This window comes from Stegodyphus dumicola, chromosome 8 (assembly GCF_044657685.1).
Source record: "Stegodyphus dumicola isolate Sdum_Otavi_A_Nest chromosome 8, ASM4465768v1".
NCBI lineage: Eukaryota > Metazoa > Arthropoda > Arachnida > Araneae > Eresidae > Stegodyphus > Stegodyphus dumicola.
The window spans coordinates 4057354-4085279 of NC_140775.1; the positions used below are offsets into that span (position 1 = coordinate 4057354).

General features: G+C 33.5%; 1 protein-coding gene across 1 annotated transcript in view; it reads left to right on the forward strand.

The window, feature by feature from the left end:
• The first annotated feature begins 213 nt into the window (after positions 1-213).
• The window catches only part of LOC118198070 (sphingosine kinase 1-like), a 75990-nt gene continuing 48277 nt past the window's right edge, over positions 214-27926 (forward strand). The window contains exons 1-2 of the mRNA XM_085821516.1: positions 214-934; positions 12510-12662. Coding sequence (XP_085677642.1) covers positions 514-934; positions 12510-12662 — 574 coding nt within the window. The 5' untranslated portion in view covers positions 214-513. The remainder of the gene's footprint in view (positions 935-12509; positions 12663-27926) is intronic.

The window sequence follows — 27926 nt, forward strand, 5'->3', positions numbered from 1 at the left end:
GAAAGTTGAGTTGAAATATTCCTTCTATACGACCCGAACAAAGCAGAAATGTGAATAAATAATTTTCAGTAGAAATAAAATAAAAACAAACAGTTCCTCATATCTAAAAAAAAGTGTAAATACTTTTCAAAGCGAATTTGTGGTTTCGGAGCTTATTTTTGATTATATGACTTTTCAACAGATGTGCAATTTAATTACGGTATTAACTGCGAAGAGACTGAAGTGAAAAAACAAAAACATAACTTGTTGATGAAAATTTGTTTTCGTTCTATTTCATAACTTGTATAGGCAGTGTTAGATGATGCTGTTTTCCTGCTTCCGTGAGGTTTTTAAAAACGTTCCTGCAATATAACACATGCAATTTTAATCTAGAAGCAATTGCAGTAATGTGAAGTTTTTCGATGGCAGCTTGTTGAATGTTTATAATTTATTTTTCATTTAATTTAATGAGGAAGTAAACATCCGCTCTATTTTGTCGTTTTCAATTAATGTTGCTTTTTAGGTCACTGTAAGATGGCTTTAAAATGTTCAGCAGAAAAAGTGATTTTAGAAGATTTGTTTTATTCTTATCCTGCTATATCATTTCCTTGTGAATTAAGTTTGACAGAAAAGATTTTAACTATTCATTTTACTTTGAAAGGCAAAACTGATGTAGAAATGATAGATTTAAGCGATATTGTAGGATGTCATGTTTTCCGTGGGAAAAGCAAATTAAAAAATGAATCTGAAGATTCTTCTGCATACATATGTATCTACTCTTATCCGCTCAAAACATCGGCTGGCATCTTAAGTAAGCAGCTTCGCCGTGAACGAAGAGTATTAACATTTCAAATGCGAAAATTTGAAACACAGAATGAAAATTTAAAAGTGGTCAATAAGTGGCGGCGGGCAATCTTGTGTCTAATTAGAGGAATATCGTGTATTAAAGAGGATGGTAAGTGTTACTATTGTACGTTCTTTAAAACTTACGTTTTCTCTTTATAATAAAAATATCTTTTTATGTGATTGAATGTTGAAAGTATTTGATTTAATTTTGATACTTTTAAAAATGTTGAAATTTTCAGAAATTTAAATATACACCGAATTTACGATTTTTCACTGTTAATGTGCCATTCTTGTATGTTAGTAGGGTATTAACCAACTGTTATCAGAATAGGTGAATTTGCTGGTTCAAAATATTTCCTACTTCCGTATTAAAGTTGCTACCATAGTTAATCAACATAATAGGAAACATTTTTTTACAAAATTTTAAATATTGCCAAAGCATAACTGCCAGTTCTTCCTTTTTTATCACGTCTTCCGATCTCCGGGGCGACCACTGAATTTCCTAGGTTTTAATTTTTAGCTTTGTCTAAGGAAAATGTTTCGCAGCAATAAATCAAATTTATTGAGTTAAAGAAACTTAAATTAGGCTAATTCCACTCCTCCGTCTCTAAGGATTTTCAGAATAATTGTTCTTTATAAATTTTATTTCATCCGAACTGTATTTTTTCTTATTATCTTTAATTGATGTTATTAACCTTTTCTTATTAAATTTCATTTGATGTTGCTTGTCTTAATCTGTTGTAGAAATTTTTAGATTTTTATATGAAGGTTCAAGCAATGTTTAATCACTTAACATTTGTATTTAATTTTGTTTATTTCCATACATGTTATATCGCTAAGTTAATCCATCCAGTAATATGTGCTTTAATTATTAATTTTATTTTCAATGTATTTAAAAGTACTTTGTTAAATAAAAGCTTTCCTTTACTGCTTAGAATTTTTTTAGTATAAAAGTTTAAGGAAATTTAAAAATGAAATTGGTAGCCACAGAACGAAAAATTTAAAATATTCAACTAAATGTTAGTATATTTTTCATCAGAATTGGATAACTTAAACCATGCATTACAAAATAAATGAGTCAGTATGGAGTTCCTTTAAAATGGTGTTGCTGCACAATGTAAAAACGTCTTGAATGCTCTCTGTTTCTAAAATTTCAAGGTTGGCATCTATGCTAGTTGCTTTTATTGGGAACTACCAAATGTTTATTAAAGAATATCTTAGACTGAAATAATAGTTTTTAAAATTCAACTTTTCATGCAAATTACTCTTAGTGAGCTCTAAGAATTAATTATTTTTGAAGCTGTATAGTAGAAAATATGGCTAATCTTTGGAATATGGTAACAGGTAGTTTGGCGACATTTTGGTAAGGCGATAAAAGTTACTAGCTAGGACTTTAGTAGTGTACATGGATAAAGTCAAGAGTGTGCACAATGCCATTTTTGTGCAATTCTGGAATGTTTTTTTAACTGAAAATAGGTCGACGTGTACATGGATGATACCGTGTATGTCAGTCCTTAAAAACGCGGCAAGCAGGTTGCGATTCTGCACTTTCTCCCAATTTTGCACCTAATCTTCGTCATGATTAAGCATTTTTGTTCCATATAAGTTCTAGTATAAGCGTAATTCGGCTAGCAGATTGTTGGAAAAAATGTTGAGTTAAAAAAAAAAAAAAAAAAAAAACTTCATGAAAACAAAATGGCGTCCAAAACAAAACTAGCAGGTTGCTGTCAACCCTGCTACCTGTTGTACATGGACAATTGAAAATAGGTACATGGATACAGTCAAGGGAGTGCACAATGCCATTTTTGTGCAGTTCTGGGATTTTTTTTCGAAAAATCCTAGTATACGGTGTGGCACGATTTTGAAAATTATTGCCAACACCAAAATGAACTGTTTAACTACTCATCGTATATGTCCCATTTACTGCTCATCATAAAGTCGCCAAAAGTAGCCAAATCCCTTGTGCACCGGATACTAGGATTAAACCTTTTTTTTTTAAGTGATTTTGGTTGATCTTTACATTATGGTAACTTGGCGATTTTTTGGCGACCAACTCTCCTACAGCAATCCTCTATTTTTTTTTCCCCGCCGCCATTTTGTCTTCACGAAGTAAAGACATGTTTCTTTTGTTTTTATCTACTGAACACTTCTTCCAACAATCTACTAGCCGAATTACACTTATGCTAAAAATTTTATCTAACAAAACTGCTTAATCATGACAAATATTCACTGCAAAATTGTGAAAAAGTGCACAATACCATACTCCTTACGCGTTTTTCAAAATAACACATACACATAAACCATGTACACGTCGACTTATTTTTACTTAAAAAAACATCCCAGAATTACACAAAAATGGCATTGCGCACACTCTTCACTATATCCATGTACACTGCTTTTTTTCTCATAAATTAGAAAAATTTCACGAAAATGCATGAAAATACTCAACGTATACTACTCAAATATATTCCAAAATACTACAAACATATAACTCACAAAATCCCGATCATTAAATTAAAATATAATTAAATTAAAAACACTACTTAAAATATAAATAAGCACATACATTAAATTAATAAAAATTAGATTACAATCTTAATTACTTTAAACTAAATCATTGCTAATAACAATTTTCAAATAATACCATTTTAATTTATTTACTCCTTACATTTAGAACAATGCATAAAAATAATATCCTCAAATGATTAAAAATACTAACTTACCTAATCTTCTTCAGAATCTTCATTACGTCGCTGCAGTACTACTGCTAATTTCTAAATCCTAAATCCAGTAGTCAACTAGAATTCTATTCACCAAGTAATAAGAAATTAATAAAATTTCACCTATACTCAAACTACGTTCAGCAAACTAAGTACCCTTCCTTACACTCCTTTTCACAAAATGTCCATTTTCACCATATTTCTTGCACCGCCATTTAAACTTGTAATATCCTTCCTTTCACACAATCTCAACTTATTATTATTATCAGATAAACGCATTAAAAATTTAGAATTCACTTTACAAAGCGCCATGCAATCCGAAAATTAATCAACACTATTTCACACAACACACAATGAAGCTTTTCCAAATTAACCCCCTTTTCCGATTAAAGAACTGTAATTCGTCTATTAATGTCACGTTTCACACAACACAGAATATAGCTAAATACGAAATTTCCAGATTTCTCCCCTTTTCCGATTAAACAACTGTAATTCGTCCATTAATGTCACATGACATATCTCATGATCTCTCATTTCCCTCACACAAAATAATGCGTAATCGGAACTGCGTGCTTCTCACATTATTACCAAAGTCCTAGGTAGTAACCTTTATCGCCTCCAAAATGTCGCCAAACTACCAGTTACCATATTCTAAAGATCAGCCGTGATTTTTATTGGCTTTGTGTAGCGGTGATTTTTGGTGCAAAAATCGCCGCTACACAAGCCAAAATAATGAGTCAAAGAATTGCACAAACTCAGCATCCATATACCGTCAAAAATCGTCAAGTTTTGCCAAGGGGTACCCGTAAATATGCTTTTACTGATATTTTTAGCAAATTCTGAAGTAAATATTAGATGAACAAAAGTATTAAAATAAAGTTCACATTTAGTAACAATTATTACTAAATTTTCTTAACCATGCTTCAGGATTGGACCTCTCAAGTTATGCCTTCTATGTTGGCTACCATTTGCTCCCCACTAATATGAAGGATTTTTGAATTTTTAAATTACTACTTTCTACTTTTGCAATTTTTAAAGAAATAATTTAGTAAATATAAAAACAAAATTAAGGCAACACTTTATTCAAAATTCTAAAGAAATGCTTTAAATATTTTGTGATTTTGCTATTAAATTTAATGTAGTGTACATGCAAATAAAAAAAAAGACAGAAAAAATAGGAAAATATGGTAAAAATATATTTTAAGCCAAATTAAGAGTAAAAAATATCCTCAATAGTGTCGGACTATCGGTGGCATTTCTTGCAACAAACCCATTCAAAGACATCTGAATGATCTTTACATTTGACCACATGCATTTCCTTTGTACAAACAGAACATTTATAATGACTACTAAGTAAACCTTCATATACACACAAGTCAATTAATACTTTTTTCCCCTTTTGTTCCAAATCGTACAGAAACTTCAGATTAATCTCATCACATACAGCTATTTTATGGTGTACAGCACAAAATAAGCAACGTACTTCCTAACTGACATCCAACGCAGAAATAAGCCCTTACAAATATTTTCCCATCAATCAAATTCATCGCAATCATGCAACCAGTCATGTCATAATAGGGTTTCCATAACATTTTCATCTACTGAGGTTACCATAAATTAAACAACAATTTGGCGATAAATGAAACAACAGCTTGACTATAATCCAAGGGGCACCCTAAAATATAGATTAACTGAAAATGTGTAGCAACACTTTATCAAGAATTTTCAGGATATACCAATTTAAAAAATTTTGTGGCATTAATGTTGAGTTTTTACCTTTGTGGTGACCGGGCAGGAGAGAGTAGTCCTAATGTAACTCATGCATGTAAGAGGTAACTAAAATGGGTACCCAGCATCTGGGAGTATAGCCAGGCATCTGCCCCTGGGGATTATATCTGAGGACTGGTCTTCCATATTGGGAGTTGAGCATCATGAACAATATGGAGTGACAATGAACTTGCGTATTGGTACTTAGAATATGCGCATATGCTGTATTAGGGTGGAGAACTTAAAAAAATCTGGTTGATATGTTTGAGAATTATAATTAGGATATCTTGGCCATTCAGAAGATCAGATGACTTGGTTAAGGAATTTTGGATAAAAGAAGATGCAGTGTTTTTTAGATAGCTGTCAGGACAAATAGTACTGCTTTGGAGTAGGATTTTTAATGTTTAGGAAAATAAGAGACAGAATTATATACTTCAAACCTGTAAATGAAAAATCTGTAAAGTTGGATATGAGTACGTCTCAAAATCTTTGTACATGTGCCTACTGAGAACAAATGCAATGCTATTAAGGATGAGTTTTATGATAAACCTATTTACATGAGGAAAGTAGTGATAATGGCTTTAGAGGTAATGATTTTGTGAATGCAAATGAACTTATTTTAGGAGGTACCATCTTTGAGCATAAAAATATACATCACATAGTGCTCTCCAGCTGGAAAAACATTAACCTCTTAACTGTCATGCCCAAAATAATCTCAGGCACAGCATTGGTATTCCAAAATGTCACACCCGAGTATTACTCGGGCTAATTTTTTTCGAGTGCATCGTATTGTTATACCCGAATATATATCGTGAGAAGTTTATTTTGCCTTCAGTTCAACAGATGGCAGCATTTTACTGAAGCTTTCAAAGGATAGAGGTTTAAAGTTCAAAGTGTGCGGCATTTTTTTGATTTTTTTTACTACAAGGCAAACATTTCATTTTTGAAATAAAACAAAATTGACAATTTATGCATCCAAATCATCAAAATAACTTGAAAGTTAAAAGGTTAAATCAGATTGATCATCTGGTGGATGTAAGTACCTTTTGGGTATCCTCAGTTATCGTGGAGCCAATGCTGACTCTGATCACTTTCTGGTGATTTCCAAGGTGAGGAAGCATAAGTAAGACCTTTTGGAATAAGCAACAAAAAGGTGGAATCTTCGATGCTGACGCATTGCACAAACCTGTGATGATAAAAGGTTATAAAAATAAACTAAAAGAAAGGCTTCTGAAATTTGATGATATAAAGAATGGTGACTTCTCTTGGAAACAGATTGAAAAAATAAATTAGGATACTGGGAAGAAGTATACCAAAACTGAAAGGGAATAAACAACATGGATGGTATGATTGTGATTGTGCAAAAATTACCAAAGTGAAAAAAAAAAAAACTTATAAATTCATGATACAAAAATACTATACCAGAGAAAAAATCTAAAGAGTTGAAAAGATAAGAAAAAAAGGACTGTTTTGTATGAAAAAGAAAGCATATATGGAGGAGCAGTTTATTGAGATTGAAAAATTAAAAACGCAAAAAGAGTCAAGAAAATTTTACCAGAAAATGGGGGCTTCCTGCTTTGCCTATTTTGCCTCCCTATCCTATTTCGGGACCATTACCTTAGGAAGGGTGATAGAGAGTTCACAAGTGATAGAGGTGAAGTGCTGAAAAGATGGAGAGAGTTCTTTATAGATCTCTGTGAAAGTGATCTTCCAAGGGAGGAGGCTGATCTAACTACCAGCTTGAATGTTTTTGAAAATAATCGAACTCTGGAACTTGATACACGATCCATGTGTGAAGTGAGGAAGGGCTACTGAGAAAATAAATAACTGTAGGGCTGCAGGTCTAGATTATATTAAGGCAGAACTTCTTAATAATTGACTTACATAAACTGTTTGATGTTATCCATAAGGTTATATGTAATGTTTGGACTATAGAGCGGGTGTCCACTGAATGGGAAGAGGGCTCCATATGTCCCATTTTTAAAAAAAGAGACAGGGTGAAATGTTACAACTATTGACTTCTCATCCTCTTAACTCTTTGACTATAAATTAAAACTGAGTAGCAAAAGATGAAACATGCACAACTGGTTTGATTTTATGACTGGAATACGTTACAGTGAGTTTCTAAGTACTTTTTACTCGGCAGTAATTCTTTAAACTTTTAGTGCGACATATATATCCCATTAGTTGTCAAAGGGTTAATTGTGTAATAAACAATCTTCTCTCATATTTTACGGTAATAGCTTATTATGTGACATTGATTGATTGACTTTTTCATGTAATTTATCTGTTTTGCAGAAATGTCATATAACAGTGGAAATAACGTAAAAGAAAAAATCATGACAATTTAGCTCATATTCTTTTAACCTTTTGGGGGCTTTGGTAGCAGTAAAGGCTACCAAAAGACGGGGAATCTTGAACCGAATGATTTCCCTCCTTTAAGAAATCACCTCCTATTTGCAGCAGAGATTCTTGTGTGTAGTTTAATGGATTCTCAGAGGGGTGCATCTATGTCACAAAAGGAAGACCTTTGAAAGAGATAAGTGGTTAAAACCCCAGGGACGTCAAATTTGACATTTCACCCCACTTTTCAGCCTGGAAAATGGGGGAAAAAGACATGGCCACTAAAGTGGACAACCCCGTCGTTTCAAAGAGAGGACTCTATGGCCACTATAATGGCCATCCCATCTTCAAAAGGTTAAGAAATTCTAAGAAATAGTTAGTCCTTGCTTTTCTGATATCATGAATTTGATTGTAGTAGAGGCAATAAAGTCTTCAGTAATTCAAGTTAATTTCTTTAATATGATGTGCCAACTAATTCTGTTTAGCCACTTATAGTTGACATTGAAACCATTCTGTAATGCAAGATTTGAAAGGAAATCAAATCTATTACAAAGATTTGTTAGCTGCGAATTTAAGAACATATGAATTTTAAACACCCTTAAAGTGAACTGAAAGAAATATTTTAATTACAAAGGAATAAAAGTGACTGAATATGTATATCTATTATCAGAAATGTTTTCCCTTTCCAACTGTTCTAATTTTTTTTATTAATTTCTTTATTTTTTTTTTTTTTTTAATTTTGAAAGTAACCATCATTTCAATAAAATGTTTTGGCTTTCAACAAGTAACTCATGATTTTATAACAAACTCTGTGTGCTTTAATCTTTCTTAACGTAAATGTTTTGAATCAATTTTGATTGGTAACATACATTTGGGAGAAAAAAAGAGAAGAATGAATTACATCTTTCGTGGATATTTATTGAATCCAGATATACCTGATGAGATAACATGCAAAATAGTGAAAAGGCAGGTTTTTTTTTTTTTTTTTTTTTTTTTTTTTTTTTTTTTAAATTTAGCAAAAATACATATGACAAACTTGAACAGTTAAATCACTCCATCAGTGTGTTCAATATTATTAGTTACATTAAGAATTTGACAATAAAGTAGAGAAGTCTAAATAGCAGATGATCTCATTAGTAGTCCAAATGGCAAAAACTGTTGTCTATATGAGCTAGAGTCCTTTAGAAAGTCCTCCCCAATGGTGTTGCTTTTTTACGCTAGCCTCTTCATGCTTTTCCTGAATTGCTAAAACTGTATCAACAACTGAATAGCTGTTTTAAGCTATTCAGTTGTAAAACTGTATCAACAACTGAATAGCTGTAGATGCTCATAGAGACCGAAACAGAACTGATGAGATTATAAATTTATCAGATTTTGCTGATAAATTAAAAGTACTATCTCTCATCTTATCAAAAAATGCCTATCATCTTATCAAAAATTATCTATATCTAATTAAAGCATCTATCATCTTATCAAAAAGTATAAGTTGAGTATTTGGTTAAGCTGTTGGGCACTCAGAACCAAGAAATAAAAGCATTTAAATGAGCAATTAAAAATTATCCAAAGAGGAAATAGCTAGAACCTGAAGACCACTTGGGTGGCCTTGTGAAAGCTCTGATATCTAAACTGGTCCTGACATCCATATGTAGCCTGTAGTAGTAAATCAAATACTTACTCTGCTGTCTACATGATGTGCCACAAATTTGGATTGCTCAGACGCCCCCCCCCCCCCCCCGCGTGTTATCCAATTAACCAGTGTTGATGTTCTTGTGCCCATTTTTTTGTGATGATAGAATGCAGTTAGCATTAGGATTTGACCAAGTCTTCTTTTATGCAGCAGCATATGCAGAAGTTTAATGAACTGGATATTGTAAAGTATCATCTTGTTGCAGCCGTGTAGTCACAAAGAATTGTGCATGGCAATCTTCTGTTGCTTTAAGTGTCAGTGAGCTGCAGTGTTGGTGCATGACTAGATGATGATTCATTATTTGCCCTTTCTTGTATCATCCAAAAAATTCTGTGAGTTTTTTATGACAAATACAAATGAAGCAGCTCAAAAACATAAGAAAATTTCGTTCAATCACATAAACACTATTTTGTTTTCTGGTTTTTGTGGCTTCTCTTCAGCTTCTTTTTTCTTCAAGATATTCATAAAGAAGTTATCAAAGTGCTATTTGACAGTCTCCAAAGAAGTAAACTGCAGGCCATTCATAGAATTTTAAAGAGACCTGAGGAGATGAAATTCTGAGGAAGCAATATCTGGCAAATAGGAAAGGTTCCACAAAACATCCCACCCATATTTAAATAGTCTTTATCTAGCATTCATTGAAATATGGGGTCAAATATTATTGTTGCAACTCGCTGTGTTACAGCGTGCAGGTTATAGATGAAATAATCACAGCAGGGATTATTCAATATCAAGATTTTAATATGGGTATTTTACACAAGTGAACTAACTCAGGGGTTTCCAAACGGTGCTCTAACTCAGGGGTTTCCAAACGTTTTGTCCCTAAGAGCCCATTCTAGAAATACCTGCTGGATGGCGGGCACCATTTACATTTTGAAGGTGAACTTATAGTTGGATGTTGGATAGAGTTAATAATATATGCACACAATGTGCAAAAAAAATATTTAATTCAAATAATAAAACATGACACATAAAAATTATTGTTATTTCATTAAAAATGAGAAAACTTTCACATAAAATTTTATTGAAAGCTAAAACATTTTTAGTATGATCCCGCAGCAGTGGGCACCCATCAAAAGATCGGCAGGCACCATGGTGCCCACGGTCATAGGATTGGGAACCCCTGCTCTACCTTACACGTATATATACTGAGGGAATTTTCCATTTTGTTCGCAGTTAAAGAAAAAAGAAAGACAGTAATAAAAAAATAATCCAATCACAAGAGGCACTCCTTCTGTTGACTCTGCCCAGCCATTGCATAATTGTGTGTCTGAAGCAGCTATTTTCAACAGTTTTCATGATAGAAGACACCTGGACAGTTGGTCAGTTCTGGGCACATTGCTTCAATTATTGTTTTTAAAACCGCCATTTTTCAAATTTATTGTATGATGTAGCAATTCATATTGTATAATCTCATCATACATAAAGGATTACATTTTTGGGATTCAGTTGCTCTTGATATTACTGAAGAAGGTTCTTTTGGCTTAATCTCATAATCTTTTTCTTGTTAAGTCAGGGCTTAATTTCTAAGATTAGAAGTGTCGGAGCCCTATGGAATACTGTCAGCAAAGAGGAACAAGAGTAAATAAATAAATAAAATGACTAATAATTTTTTAATTTCTCATTAATAATTTTTAATTAAATAGTTAATTATTATCAAATTAATTAATGGCTATTAAAAAATTAATATTTATAAATTGTTCTTTAATCCATAATTATTATATAATTAATTAATTATAATTTAATTGATAATTATTAGATAATTAATTATGATTTATTGAAGTAATTAAATTATTAAAATTAAATAAAATGTAAAGAGATAAATTGAAATTTAATAAGCGATTTTTAATATAATTTTTTTGTGAAAATAAAATTTCTACTGAAGTTATTCAGTTACATAAAAGAAGTGCCACAGCCTTCTTATTCAGGGCTCTGGTGCATTCCGGCTAGAATTATGATTTATTACAAAAACTAAGAAACACCGGAGTCGAGATCTGGTGTGCTCCGGCCCAATTTAAGCTCTGATCATGGGGGGGGGTTCTTTTATCATCAAAAAAATCAAATGTACTTAAAGTATAGCTGACGAAAATTTCAGGGCGAAACAGAATGAGGGTATGAGTGGGTGGAAAAAAAAATTAGGGGAATTTTGGTGAGAGTGAACGTTCTCTTTGACTGTGGCTCTCTGCTGATATAATTATAGCCATCAAGCAGATGTGTCTCAGGTAAAATGAGTCCTGAGTCTGACTCCTAAGGATGAATGTAAAGTTGCTGGTTATGCTTTCCTCCCCATTAGTGGATACTGTGGAAAGATGATGTATAGGACATGCTTGAGCAGTGTATCTCAGTATTTCATTCTTATTGTACTTGCTGTCACTTAACACACATTTAAGAACACAAATTTTCCTTCCTACGAGGATAACTAACTTTAAGCATTGATAACAATACACTAGATATGATGGTATGGCAAGAAATTTACACATTCCTAAATAAACTTCCCCAAATTTATTGCCCTTTTTAAAGTGAAAGCTTTCTGCATGTGAGTGAGGGGACTTTACTTGAACGTCTCATGTTCTCATGAGTTCGTATTTCTAAGGAAATAGAGTATTGCAATGTCTGCTTATTGTTAAACTAAAACGTTAGGGATTCTAATTTTTTTCCCTTTAAATTATGGTTCAGTTTTTGTTTGAAAAATCAAGATACTTACAATCATGTGTTCTAGAATGTGCTCATAGGAACAAAAAGTTCTGAAACCCCTGAGTTAGAGTACAAAGTAATTGGAAGAAAACATGCTGCAATTTGAAGAAATGCAGAATTTTTCAGATGATCCAATAGTGTTTTGATAGTTATTGATAACTGTAATTATGGGCTATCCATAAATTGTATCATTTCAGAGTTACTGATTCTGATGTGCCATGCCATTTCAGTTTATTCTTTATCATTTTTTTGGTAGCTTTTTATACTCTGAGATTGTATACACATCTAATAGAGAGCCAAGTTTTGGGAAAGTGCTGTGTGATTTTGACATGTGTGTCTGTTCACTCTACAAACGTACTGATAAAGCTGTGGATGGTCATAATATAGTGGCTATTTGATGTATAAATCCTGCATTGCATACTTAATGTATAATTGCTTTTTAAAACTATATATACTAATTTTTCTCTTTTTAGAAATTTACATTCCAGATGTTTGTCCACATGCTAGAAAATTTCTTATACTTGTTAATCCCAGAAGTGGCCCTGGAAAAGCATGCCAGATATTTAAAGAACGTGTGGTTCCACTTCTGACAGAGAGTGATATCTCATATGAGCTTCTTGTCACAGGTAAAAAAAATACTTTTTTAATGTATTAAATTTTTATTTTAAATTTCAGAAACTCACTGAACTCTGTGTTTCGTATTAGATTGGTTCTTCTAAAATTCTGTGCAGAAACTGCGTTAAAAAAGTACTGTTCTCATATGAAAATCCAATATGAATCAAACAAGTCTTTAATAAAAGCTTAATATGATTTTTAATCACTTCAATACATTTTGTTCTTTAAAGTTATAAACATATGCTTCATAAAAAAATAAAAAATTAACATATGAATGTAATGAAAATTTTTGTGTGGATGATAAAGAATGTGCTAATGTGTAAAGACATACTTGCAGTCATAGCTATATTTGTACTTTTCACATTTAATGGTATATTTGAAGTAAAAGAGTTAAGCAAAGAGTTACATGTTAGCAGACCTGCAAGTGAAAAAAATAATGCTTAGATTACAGCATGAAGGTTAGATTAAAAATAGAACAGTTATGGTTCTACTTTATTCCTGTTGGTTAGTTAAGGTTTTGGCTTGCAAATTTTCATATTATTATTGGCTAAAAGATTTTTCTCTCTTCATTTAAATACATGAATAATGGGCATTAGTTTTGAAATGACATATTTCAGATTTATTATAAGTATGTTCTTTTCTGGGGAAAGAAGGAAATAACTAAATTAAGTTATAGTCTTTAGAGGATATTGTAATTAAAGTTATTTTTTAGTATTTATTTGTTTAGTTTATTAAGATTTATTTATTTTATTTATTGTTACTTTCTGGCCATATGCTTTTACTTTATTCCAGTTAAGCAGATTCTATACAATTTTTGCTTAAGTATATTTTTATACTAATTTGTTGGTACTATACAAATGCGAGCATTCTGCAAATCTTTTTAATTGTAAGAAATTTATTAGTCTGCAGATTTGAACTGATTTATTTTAATACATGGCAAGCCTTTTGCTGCTTTTAATGCATTGCAGATATATAAAGAATGATTTTCTATCAGTTGATTAATATTTATTTAGAATTTTGAATTAGTTAAAAATTTGCTGTAGTATAATAACAATAGATCAGAATACTTTTTTGCAAATGTAATATGATCTTTTTCCCCCCCCCCTCTCTTTTCGATAGTTTTGTATATCAGTAATCCATAATTCATGAAAAAAACAGTACTAGAGTTTAATTTGAATTTAATTGTTCACTTGAAGTATGAATTTACAAAATATTTTGGGACAAATTAATTAATTAGAAATAGATTAATTAAAATTTACTTCCTGCTCATCACCATGTTAGTTATATGTATATCAGATCCATACTATTAGACATTCATGTTATTACTATTATTTCCTAGCAATTGCAACTTCATCTAATTTTACACTATTGAGTACAGTCAAAAGTCGTTAATCCAGACTCGTCGGGACTTCGGCGATTCCAGATTATCGATTTTTCTGGATTATAGAACATCAGTTTAAATCTGGTAAGATGGCATTCAGAAATTATAAAATTAAAAATATGAAACCCTAATTTATGAAATAAAGAACAATTATGATCTAAAGGGTATAAAAATTTACAAAAAAAAAAAAAGCTTAATATTTATTTGTTTACTTTATTAAACATTTCTTTCAATGTAAGTTGTTTAAGTTGCTTCATTTTTTATGTGATAATACTTTCTCTTTAATTCTATAAACAGACATAATTTCTTGTTCAGTTACAAAGTTCCGCTGTTCAAGTCCTATAATTGCTGTGTCGAGAATACCGACTAATTTGTCAATCGAAATTTTTTCGTTTTCAATAAACTCTGTGTCACTTTCTTCGCGATCGGAAGCGAATTATAATGACGAGGAATTTGATTTAAATCATATCAAAGACAGGGTTCGTACGGTCCTTAAGAGTCCTTAAAAGTCCTTAAGTTTTTTGGAATCGATTTTTGCTCCGTAAAAGTCCTTAATTTCGACCAAAATCGCCAGAAGGGCCGTAATTTTAATCCTGAAATTTCTGTCTGTTTTTATCACTGCCATTTTGAGTGTGAATCACCAATTTGGAGGTATATTTTTGGCATTTACTGATAAATATGGTTATTTGAATGGATTATGATTTGTTCCTAATATAAATGGTGGGATACTCGAGTTTCTGAGCAAGAAATGAAACAGGCACTTTTTATAATGAAGAGCTCTTGAACAACTTTTAGTTTTTGGGAATGTGATTTCTTTTATTGAAAAGCTATAAATTTGGCAACTTATTAACATTTTGGCTATTTTTAAGATCAGTTTGTATAGAAAATTTTTAATTCCAAGATCTGGGAATTTTTTGACGATTTTTTTTAAACATTGTAACATTGATAAATTTCATTAAAATCATGGTAATATATTGAAATTATATTTAAAAAATAACATAATTATTCAAAATATCTTCTTTTTAATTTTTTCATGATAAAAGTTTTCTCAAGTAATTGTCTCAGAATATGCATCAGTCTTCTCTATAAATTTAATTTTACACTTTTTCCATCTTTTTTTTTTTTTTTTTTTTTCAAAATATTTCTGGCCGTTTGCTGTAACAAAATTGATAGGGGTCTTTTTCTTTGGGACATTAGACATTGCAACTTGGAAAATTTAGAAGGATTTGAAGGTAAGATCCACGATTCCAGAAGGTTCTAGAAAAATGTGACAAAATGAAAAATGTCTCTATGGTATTATTACGTAATGGATGTATTTTACAGAAAGTTTGCAAGGAATTTCTTACTTTTTGGAGAACATCTGGAAGATCAATGAAAACATAATATTTGAGTGTTTTACTTCTGATACTAGAATCTTTTTCTTAACATGTTTATCTTTCCTTTATTTTCTACTTTTCACTAGACACAAGCATGGAAAATATTAAAAATGCTTCTAATCTTATCACATAGACAGGTATTATAGACAGGAATTTTTTGATTAATAAAGAAATTGAAAACTGGCAATTTAAAAGATTCATCTAATATGTCTTAATGCACCATACACAGGTCCGACGTTAGGCATTTTTCCACCTGGTGCATTCATGTGGAATATTAAACTTATGTCTGTAGATCCTAAGTTTTGCTGACTAGTGCCTTTCTAAATTCTGCTTGAAGTGCATGCTCTAAATTTTAAAAGTTTTGCCATTTCTAGATTTTGTTGCTCGGTGTGTCACTAAATTCTAAAAATTCTGTCACACCAGCTCTGCAACTCGCCCTTACCATATATATTTCATATTTCTTCTGATTGTTCATATTACCAAAGAAATGAAATTAGCAGCTTTTTCTATACATTCTAAATGCATTTAGTTTTTTAGAATAACAGAAATCTTTAATTAAATCCAAAAATTCTAAAATGAAAAGGAAGTGTGTTGAAGAAAAAAAACCGAATGCATACAGAAAAAGAAAATTATTCTTCAGATATATATATACAGGTATTATTATGTAAATTACCCAGTCGTTTATAATTTCAGCCTTTACTATAACTTCCTGTTTCTATTTCCTCCCCAGAATGCAAATCACTTAGGCAGTTTTTAGACTGAGATTTTCGGTATGTAAGACAGAGTGTGTTTTTAATCTCCGCTTGCTCGCTGCATTAGTTCCTGCCAGCTCTGATAATTCGTAACTTTTTGTCTTTGCATTATCGCTGCTGACATTTGAATTTGTTATGACGATAGAGTAACTGAGCCAGCTTAAATTAAATTTAAATTGTATAGTTTTTGACCACTAGTCCACATTTTTTATTCGACTTTGACTGTTCTTGTTTAATTCTATCACCACAAACTGCAACTGATTTGGTTAGCATAAGAACATGCCCTTAAGTTCTTTTTAAATAAAAGAGGCTTAAACTTTTGTCTGACTTTGTAGTTACTTTGAGACATAGCGATAACTTGCTTCATGTTGTCAGGGGTATTTGGACTACAGTCAAAATTCGTTAATTCGGACACCCATAATCCGGAATGATCTATAATCCGGACCTCAAAGCTAAAATCTTTCTACGCATGCGGCGCGTTGACGCATGCGCATAGCCGTTTATGCGTGCTCGCAAGACTTTTACGGCTGCGCATATGCGTCTGCGCAAGCGCAGAATACGTTTTCGCGTGCGCGTTTAATGTATAACAGACAGTATAAGCTAAAATTATCTATTTCAGTTAATGTTGATGATAGCGTTGTTCCTTAATCTTCGGATTGGATCTGGCTTATTATTTTTTGCAGACTGTAAGAGCAATTTTATAAAAGTAAGCTTGAACTTTCGATTATGTCAAATAGAATTTCCGATGCTGGATCTCCCAAAGGATCTACAAAACGAAAGTATGTTTGGATTGGAAATTCCACTTTTATCCAAACGAAAGTATGTTTGGATAAAAGTGGAATTTCTGCATGCCATCTTACCAGATTTAAACTGATGATCTATAATCCGGAAAAATCGATAATCTGGAATCGCCGAAGTCCCGATGAGTCCGGATTAAAGACTTTTGACTGTACTTAACTCTTAACAGATCAAGTAAACCTTCATAGGTACATTGTGGAGAGGTTGACAAGTTAGGAGATAAAGCATGCAGAAACTAGCGAGATTGAGACAATCCATAATGACTAAGGTTACCTAACTACCTAATTTATTTATTTATAATTAACTGCTTACCCTTAAAATTATCTCTCCATATTAAAGTGAGTTATTGCCTTTCATTAATCCTTAGTGTGGTACAAGATAAAACACAAAAATGTAAAAATTCATGTAAAATTAATTCTTCGTATCTAATGAGACTTAAAATAATGCAAAACAACTTAGTGTCACCTCTGGTGTTATAGTGGCTTATTGGAACCTTAAAGTATATTAACTGGGTTATAACCCCTGGAACTCTACGCAGAGCTACAACACTAACTCCAACAGACAGAGTCCAACTAACTCTCAAAACTTGCCAACCGGGCTCACATCAGGCCTTTCAGTTTTGTTCTGATCAGCAGGTCTCTCTCTAGGCAAGGAGCAGCGGTGACAACAGCCAGTCTTTTGTTGTAAATCATTCTGATTATGATTTTACTTCTTATTTTAACCTATGACGCTTGACATAAAATCTACCTACTATTTACTAAACCTCTAGATTGAGCAAGTAATGAGACATTAAAAAAAATCAACATGAAACTACCTATTAGTAAAACGTAAATAAAATGTCACTTATCTTTTTTCAAATATGCCTAACTATCATAAGTGTAAAATATTTAATGCTATTTGATAAATTTTGTAAAGTATATTGTATGCTCAAACTTATTAATAATTATGTTAATTAAGTTATGTTTAATAATAATGCATCCTAATTATGGATATATTTTATTTTTTGGATGGTATTACGTAAGTGAAATTCAGGCATAGATAATATTTTTAATTGAATTTATTAATTTGTTATTTGCTCGTAGGTCCTTAATTTTTTTCATTAATGGTCCTTAAAAGTACTTAATTTCCCTGTGCAGAAATGTGTACGAACCCTGAAAGATGGAGTACATCGAGATGAAATACTACATTTAGTAAGCAATTACTGTATATTAAACCAAATAGTAGACTTTAAGGTTGTGGTAAAGTGGTATTAATTGCTAATAGAGCTACATGCAGCATAGTAAGGGGCCAACCAGCGGCCGAGCGGTAAAGTCGCTGAACACTAGTAGTTCGGTCCAAGGTTCGAATCCCGTGAACAGGCTGGCTGCATTGACGTTTTCATTGTTTTCCCCATGTGTAACGTGTGTACGAGCCAGTTTCCCTTAGAAAGTCCTCCACGAAGGCATCCCTTCATTTAGGCTTTGCCATGATCACATACACACACAGCGCAGTAAAGTTTTAATAGTTGATTTAAATTGTAGATAGTCAACTATAGACTAAGGCTTTCTTCTATGCAAATGAATGAAATATTAAAATCAGATTATATATAGGCAGGCTATATAATCATGTCGATATATCTGCTGATTCAGTATCCACGACATATGGAAAGTCAAATAGTACTTTAAAAATTTAAGAAATAAGGATTTTTAATTTTCAAAATGCATGCCAAGTGAAAACAACTAAACAACTAAACAACAGCCGCTCAAACATTCTCATTAAAGATTGTTTTGACCTGACACTTCAAGTAGTCAGTATAAATATTCTTAGTGACTGATATTTCATTGCTTGTGACATCACATAAGAAAAAATATTGTGTGCGCGATTTCATACCTACTAAATAAAGCAGCCAGCATCTTATTTTGGTGGTTTTGTAAGTCACCAAAGCTGGCAAACATAATTGACTAATATTAATGTTTTGCCAACTTAAATGTAAATTTCAAAAGTCACAAAAAGTTTGTGCAATGGTCTCTTAGCAAGGAAGTACTCATTGTCATTCTTTAAAACTGAATTTAATGCCATGAAATTATAGGTATAACATGTTTTCATTGTAGTATCATTTCTCGAAGTTTTATTGTAAAATACAAGAATCCTTTATATTGTTATACCACAAAAGAAAGAGTAAAAGATAATGTATAAGACTGCATTGCAGCATGTGATATACTTTGTACATTATAATATGTATAATATATAATTTATTTTATCTAATATAATAATATACTTATATATGCATTGTACTTGAAGATTTTTTATTCTTTGAATAACTCTTCTTTGAAGAGTTATGCATAGTGGTGGGTGTAGAACCGAGGTTCTTTGCTACAGAATAGAAGAACATATCGTGACAGACTTTGACACATTAATGAACTTATACGATAGATAACGTACAAATGTACTAGATTGGTACAATGTGACTTTATCCTACTTAAGTCCTTTTCATACAGGCAGCTATCTGGCGATGTAGAATGATAATCCAGAATGCTTATGCAGATTCTTATCTCCACTGCTCTGTTCTTTATTAGGACTCCTTGCGTCACGTTTCTGCACCACACATGAGAGAATTGAAGCTTCTGGCCACGTCGGCAAACATTAGATAGGCGTAGCACTGAAGTCAGGCTTCAGCACCATCAGAATTTGGAAGACAGACTCCCTTTCTCCTTCTTCGGGAGGAACCATCCGCACAACTATATAGTTCACCTTTTCTGCTCAGCGCAATCACAAACGGGAGAAATACAAATTTCCATTTCTATCACTTTCCCTCGACGAGCTGAAAAGAGAATAAACCAAAAACGACATTCATTAATTAAAGTCCTGATAAATTCATGCATTTTCTATGTTTGTCTTTGCCGAGATTCTTTGTTAAAATATCGGCTGGCATTTCTGTTGTAGACACATACAGTCAAAAGTCTTTAATCCGGACTCGTCGGGACTTCGGCGATTCCGGATTATAGATCATCAGTTTAAATCTGGTAAGATGGTATGCAGAAATTATAAAATTAAAAATATGAAACCGTAATTTATAAAATAATGAGCAATTATGATCTAAAAGGTATCAAAATTTACAAAAAAAAAAAAAAAAAAAAAAAAAAAAAAAGCTTAATATTTATTTGTTTACTTTATTAAACAGTTCTTTCAATGCGAGCATGCGTAAAGCATACATTACGCATAGCCGAAATTAGAAAATTGCAACCAGAAAACTATTTGATTTGTATTCGTGATATTTATAATGATGAGGAATTTGATTTAAATCATATCAGAGATGGAGTACATCAAGATGAAATACTACATTTAGTAAGGAATTATAAGCCGAATAAAATAAAAACATCTGCCTTGAAGATAACGATAGTGCTGACAGATCAACTTCCAGTTCATTGCGCGCCGCATCGTCCCCCCCCCCGCGCAGAGCAGCGTGAAATTGATAAACAGATTTGGGAACGGTTAGATAAACAAAGGATATGCATTTATCCATTTTTTATAGCAATTACACTTTTTGTTTAATGGACTGTTGGAAAATATAGCTTATTTTTAAACCTTTTACTGCATCATCTCTCCTCCTTGAAATGTTTATTTAGTTTAGTCCTTATTTTAATGTAATATAGTAGTTACTTCTACTTCTTTTTCTTGCTGCCACTGCTTGCATTGAGAACGGACTGTTTCAACCTAATTGAGATGCAAAAACGAAACATGATGTTACGTCATCTGAAAAGCCGATTCGTGCCGATAGCTGATTGGTTGCCGTGAGATGACGTCATTCCTACTTCTGCTATAAGTATCTCGCGTCGCTCTGGCTCAACCCGTCATGAATTGTCCTCTGACCACCTCCCCGTAATCGCAACATTAGGAGTGACAAAAACTTCTGAGTTCTCTACTAAGCGAATTACGAATTGGAATCTCTTCAGCAATATCATGAAAAATTCACCTCCTCGACTGCAAAATCTCAATACCAAACAAGGCATAAACACTGTAATTAATGCCTTAAGTGAAAGCATTCAAGGTGCAAATAAGGAAGCCTGTACTGAAATTACTAATCGTGATAAGGCTTTCAGACTGCCCCTTAAAATACGACAGCTTATGAGAGAGCGAAATAGACTCAGGAAATGTTATCATTTAACGTGGGACCCGGCACTTAAACGTGAAATAAATCGTAAAAATAAGCAAATTCAGAAGGCCATTAAAACCTTCAAAGAAGAACTATGGGATGATAAAATGTTAAATCTGGATTCTAAAGAAAGTACGTTCTGGTCTTTAATCAAAAATGTTAAAACTTCCTTCACAAGTAATCGACCCCTCTATGACAGAGGTAATATTGCCATCTCCAATCAGGAAAAGGCAGAAATCTTCGCAGCACACCTCCAAGAACAGTTCTCGCCACTCTGATTTCGAATTAAAGACCCTCCTACGAGTGAGGGATTGGCTCAACGGCCCTTCAGTCAGACTTCCGATTAAATATGCCACTCCTACTGAAACGACTAATATTATCAAACACCTGAGACAAAAGAAATCGCCAGGAATTGATGAAATCAGCAATACAGCAATTAAAAATTTGCCGCCTAACATCATCTGCAGCCTGACAAGTATTTTTAATGCTTGTCTTGCTCTTTCTTACTTTCCAACACCTTGGAAAATTGCTAAAATTATTTTACTACCTAAACCGACCAAAGATCACACCCGACCAGACGGATATCGTCCTATTAGTCTACTGCCGGGCTTAGGCAAAATTTTTGAGAGAATTATCCTGAATAGACTGAAACCATATTTTCAGCATCTTCCGCCGGAACAATTTGGGTTCCGTGCTCACCTCTCAACAACGAAGCAACTTGTCCGAATAACCGAATTCGCTGGTGCAGCTCTGCACTGCAAACTTAATGTTGCTATACTCATGCTAGAAGTGGCGAAAGCATTCGACCGCGTCTGGCATGAGGGCTTAATTGCTAAATTAATTGACCTTCAACTGGACAGAGAACTCATTCTGCTAATCCATTCTTTTATCAGGGATCGGACATTCAGAGTCTCTGTAAAAAATGAATTATCGAGCACTAAAATAATGACTAGCGGTGTTCCACAGGGTTCTGTGACTGGCCCTATACTCTATCTATTCTACGTTTCAGACTTTCCGAGATTACATTTAAATCATAATTCTATGCTAGCCTGTTATGCAGACGACACTGCCTTGGCAGTGAACTCTGCTAACATCAATCATGCTATTCGGAAACTCCAAGACACTATTCCCTCCATAGAACAATGGTGTGGGTATTGAAAGATACGAATTAACGCTCAAAAATCGCAGCTCCTACTCATAAGGAAAAGGAAGAAAAATGTTCCGATCAGGCAAAGTGTTTATCTTTTTAACGAGGCTGTGCCTATCGTGAAACAAGCCAAATATCTGGGCATCACCATCAACGACAAGCTCACATGGCAGCATCACATCCAACAAATCAAGGATAAAGCGATTAAAGTCATGAAATGTTTATATCCCATGATAGGGAAATATTCAAAACTTTCGTTGGACAAGAAACGACTTATTTATCTAGCCACAATCCGACCCATCATGACGTACGCTTCGCCAGCATGGACTACCGCTACGAAGGGTGAAATCCAAAAATTACAAGTTGTGCAAAACCAATTTTTAAGAATTATCACAAATGCACACCCGTATGTGAAGAACAAACGTCTCCATGAAGATTTAAAAATGGATACAGTAGTGAAATATTTAAGAAGAACTAACACGGCATTTTATGACGCCGCTAAGGAGTGCCAACATATGGACATTTTCAACCTATTTCACTATGAAATTTTACACGAGGACAGGCACCTCCGTCCATATGCCGCTTTTCTACTCAGTGGAAACCAGGATTTTCCAACATAATTTGTGTTTTTAAGTATGTAGTACTCTGAAAACTTATTTGACTTGTAAATAATGATGTTTAGAAATCTTAACTGGATGATCATGTGACACACACAGCCACGCCCACAAGATATTACTTATAATTTTCCTGTATATACTATTATACTTTTTGGAATCGTATTTTATTTTCTGCATTTATGACTGCAACACACACCTTTTATGAACTGATTTAGTACTATTTTATGTATTGTAAAACTTCAGATTTACAGCGCTACGATGCCTGGATACCTCATCGCCAACCAGATGTCTTATCGCTCATCAGGTGACATTGGTCACAACCCTGCATCTGCTATCCTGTCTCCACGAGAACTACGTTCGGCATTTCCTTACCTGCAGCGCTCCTAGAAGCACCAAGGTTCGATAGCCGGAACACAACCTGCAATTTCGCAGGTTAATCGCGGCAAATAAAGCAAGTTGGAGTTGGAGGCTCAACCCTTCTAGTTATTGCTTTCCCGGCATTTGAGTGAGCGGTTACCAGCCCCTTCAGAAGAATAGATGCAGTCCGGTGATTAAAGTGCATTGATTCCGGTTTGCGAGATGATGGTTCTGGAATAAAGTTCTTTGGATCCAGAGGCTACCATTCGAGTGACTGCCGTGGGTAGCTTCCATGTTCTTCAATGAAGGCGGAATTAAAAATACGTGAACGGCGATTCCTTGTGCAAACGGAGTTAGGCCGGTTTTAAGTGTTTTCAAGAACTTCATTTAAATTTTCAGGTGTTTTTCTTGACCATTGATTATGGACTTATTGAATGGGTAGCCAGCTTTATTTTTAGGCCGCATAGTCACTGTTTAAGACATTTTTATTTATATAGAATGCCAGTGTTTTGAAGATCAGGTAAAAATATTTGATGAATGATGATTATATTATATTTTTCAAAATACTCTAATATTGTTGACATTTATTTTTTTGTGTTTTTATTCTTTATTATATTGTTGATAAATTTGTTAAGTTCAAAATCTTTTATTGTCTTCAATGTCTGTACAACATATCTCAGGGAGCTTTCATTGCTACTACTGCTAAATGTTTAATTTCTTTAAACTTTAAACTTTGCTTTAGCATCATTTTGGTTATGGGCCACCAGCTCCTGAGTTATTTTTAGTGCAGACTTTTGAAGTTTAAAGTTAATTTAGGACTTAAGAGATTGGGGGGCGGTTTTTGTTAAAATTCAAATATGGCTACTGTTAGTGTCATGCATAATATTGCTAAACTTGATGCATGTAATTATTTTACATGGTCCAAAGATATGAAGTTTGTCTTGAATGAAAAAAATGCATGGCTTTTGGTCAAAGGTATTGAAAAATGTCCTGATTTAGATGATGTTAAGGGTATTACAAAAGAAATTATTGCCGACTATCAAAATAGAAGTCGATTGGCATTATCGTTAATTTATATGCATGTAAGCCCTGAATACAGAAATTTGATATGTGAAATTGATGACCCGGTAGTGGCATGGAATACGCTTGCCAAATATTTCCAGCCTGATTATCGGTCAAGACATATGTCCCTGTTTTCAGAGTTCTTAAATTGCAAAATCAAGCCAAATGAAAGTATTAGTTTCTTTTCTTCTAGATTAAAACGCGTAACTGAACAGTTAGCTGATATTAATCAGGCTGTAAGAGACGTATATATATGTTTCCAGTTTCTTAGGTTCCTTCCAGATAAATTTGATCAAGTAGTTCAGAATATTTTGAGATGGCCAGATGAAAAGTTCATTTTTAAAAATGTTGAACTTGAAATTCTAGCAGAGGAAACGCGTCTTAATTTAAGAGAGATAGATAGGGAAAACTCCAATAAGACTATAGAAGTTCAAAGTACTGACTGTGAACCCAAATTTAAGCAGATTAAAGGGTTCAAGTGTTATAAATGTGGCCGTCCAGGTCATATTCAAAAATACTGTAGAATGAGAGGTAACTTTTCCAGATCACCCTCACCTGCTTCTTCTGTTTCCTCAGCTGTATCTAGTAGTAATAAAACATCTTCTAAGTGTAAGAATAAACCCAAGTTGAGTAAAAGTAAAAATTCCCATGCACAGTCCCATTTTATAGCTCAAGCCAATGTTAACAATTTGGAAGAAAATGATGATAGTTTGATTTTTGATACTGCAGCATCTCATCATTTTTGTAAAAATCGTGAAGTGTTTGATACTTTTTCTCCTGTGAAAAATGAGAATATGCTAGTAGCTATTGATGGGGTAACTTTTCCAATTCATGGGAAGGGTACTGTTAAAATGAAATTTGGGGATACAGTTATTTTGCTTAAAGATGTGTTATATTCACCTGAACTGAGACGAAATTTAATATCTGGACCTAGGGTGGATATCAATGGAGCAAGATTTTATGGTAAAAATGGGCAAATTAAAGTTACTGATGATGAGAATTCAACTTTGTACAAGGCTAAGTTGATAGGAAGTAACTATCATGTATTCCCGAAAATAATCAAAAAGGAGGGCAAATCTGTAAAATTTGAGGCATCCACAGTTCAGCATAATAATAGTGAATTATGGCATGGTCGGTTTGGTCATATAAATTATGATACTATTGTCAGGACTAGTAAGAGACATTCAGTTCGAGGTCTTCCTGTGTTAAAGCACTCACCTAATTTGTTTTGTGAACATTGCCAAATCAATAAGCAAAGACGAATCTCCTATAGACCTTTAGAAGGTATTCAAGTAAAGAGACCGCTTGAAAGGGTTTTCTCTGATGTATGGGGACCTATTAACATTCCAGGTAGGAATGGTGAACGTTATTTCGTTTCCTTTATTGACGAATATTCTCGTTACGTGGTAGTGTACCCCATTGTGGGGAAAAGTCAGGTGTTTGAAGTATTTGAAAGGCACATAGCACGTGCGGAAAGATCTTTGAACCTTAGATTAAAGTACTTTAGGACTGACAATGGGCGAGAATATGATAATGATCAATTCAGGTCATATTGTAATAAAAATGGTGTAAAGCACGAATTTACAGATGTCTATACTCCAGAACAGAATGGAGTTTGTGAGAGATTTAATCAGACAGCTCTCAATAATATACGTGCAATCTTACACGATAGTGGAATGAGTTCCGAATTTTGGTCAGATGCAGTAATGTATTTTGCATATTCATTTAATAGAATCTGTCATAAGGGCCAAGACAGAACCCCATTCGAATTATACACTAAGCGGAAACCATCAGTACGTCATCTTAAGGCATTTGGAACGATTGCCTATGTGAGAATACCAAAGGCTAAAAGAAATTCTAAACTTGATCCAAAGGTAACAAAGGGCCGATTGATTGGGTACAGTGTACGAACAAAAGGGTACAAGATTTGGTTGCAAAATGAGCAAAAGGTAGTAGAAACCCTAAATGCTACTTTTAAAGAGTCGATTGGAATGCAGAAAAGTAGCAGTGGAGCTGCACTGGGCACCCTTCCTGATTTGGAATCTGAAGAAAGGGTAGAGTTCCAGTCTACTGACGCTCCAGTTGGCTATTTTCCTGAAATAGAGGAAAGAACCGATACTAATATACCTTCTTCTACAATTGGCACTGACACTCAATCTACATTGAGACAAGTAACTTGGCTTCGTAAACCTGTTCCAAGGCCAGACGGCACTCGTACGGATGTGTATTATTTTAGAGGGGGTCTAATCAAAGACTACGATCACCAAATGATGTAGAAGGGTATTGCACTGAACATAATATTCAGTATGATCCTACCTTGTTTGATTTCAAGGGAAGCAATACTTATAGTGGTGAAATCGACCCAACTGGTACTCCTTCAACGTCGTATACCCGAGATAGCTGACTAGATGTTTCAATTCCAAACAATTATAACCAGGCAATGAAATCTGCAGAAAAGCTTAAATGGATAGAGGCAATGGAAGAGGAAAGGGCCAACATGCGAAAGCATAAGGTATGGCATCTTGTTCCACTTCCTAAAGACAAGACTCCACTAGGTTGCAGGTGGATTTTCAACATTAAACGTGACGAATTTGGGAACATTGTTCGTTTTAAGGCTCGTTTAGTGGCTCAGGGTTATCGGCAAATTAAATACGATACCTATGATGAAACCTACTCTCCTATAGTCAACTTTTCAGTAATAAGGCTCTTTTTCTCCCTTTTAGTTGCACACCTTGGATGGGCAAATATACAATGTGACGTGAAAGTGCCTATCTCTACGCTCCTTTATCAGAGGAAATTTACATGTCCCAACCTCAGGGTTTTGTGGAGCGAGATAAAGAAACTTTTGTGTGTCGCTTAGATAGAGCCTTGTATGGTTTGCATCAGAGTGGGCAAATATGGTACTACGAGTTGGATAGAACACTATAACCTAGGATTTATCAAGTTTGAGTGGTGCAATTGTGTCTATCGTTTTAAAGATTTTGTCATTCTGTTGGTTTATGTTGATGATATAGTTGTGTTTGGGAAAAGTGAAGTTCAGGCCAAAAGGATATTAAAAGTCCTGAGTTCACATTTTGATTTGAAAATTTGAGGTAAAACAAGAAAGCTTCTGGGTGTGGAGTTTGAATATGAGAACAATAGTGTTTTAATTCATCAGCAATTATATATAGAAGACATAGTTGATCGATTTAAGTCTTTTAAAATACAAATTACTTCCCTTCCAATAGTTAAAGGTGTGAAATATTCAAAGTCTCAAAGTCCCAGTACACAAGAAGAAACGACTGAAATGATGAATTATCCTTATAGAAATGTTTTGGGATGTCTCTCGTTTCTTTGCAATCGTACTCTTCCGGATATAGCTTATGCTGTTAATATATTTTCTCAGTTCCAAAGCAATCCTGGTAAGTTTCACTGGGAAGGATTACTTAAACTGTTAGGGTACGTTTCCAATACCAGACAGCACAAACTCAAACTGGTATGCAAGGAGCTGAAGCTCAATATATATTCAGATTCGGATTTTGCTTCAAGCAGGGATGATATGGTGTCTATTGGTGGACATATAGCTTTGTTGGGAGAATCACCTGTATCTTGGCGTACATTTAAAGAAAGGGGAGTGAGTTTATCTACTATGGAGGCTGAATTTATCTCCATGA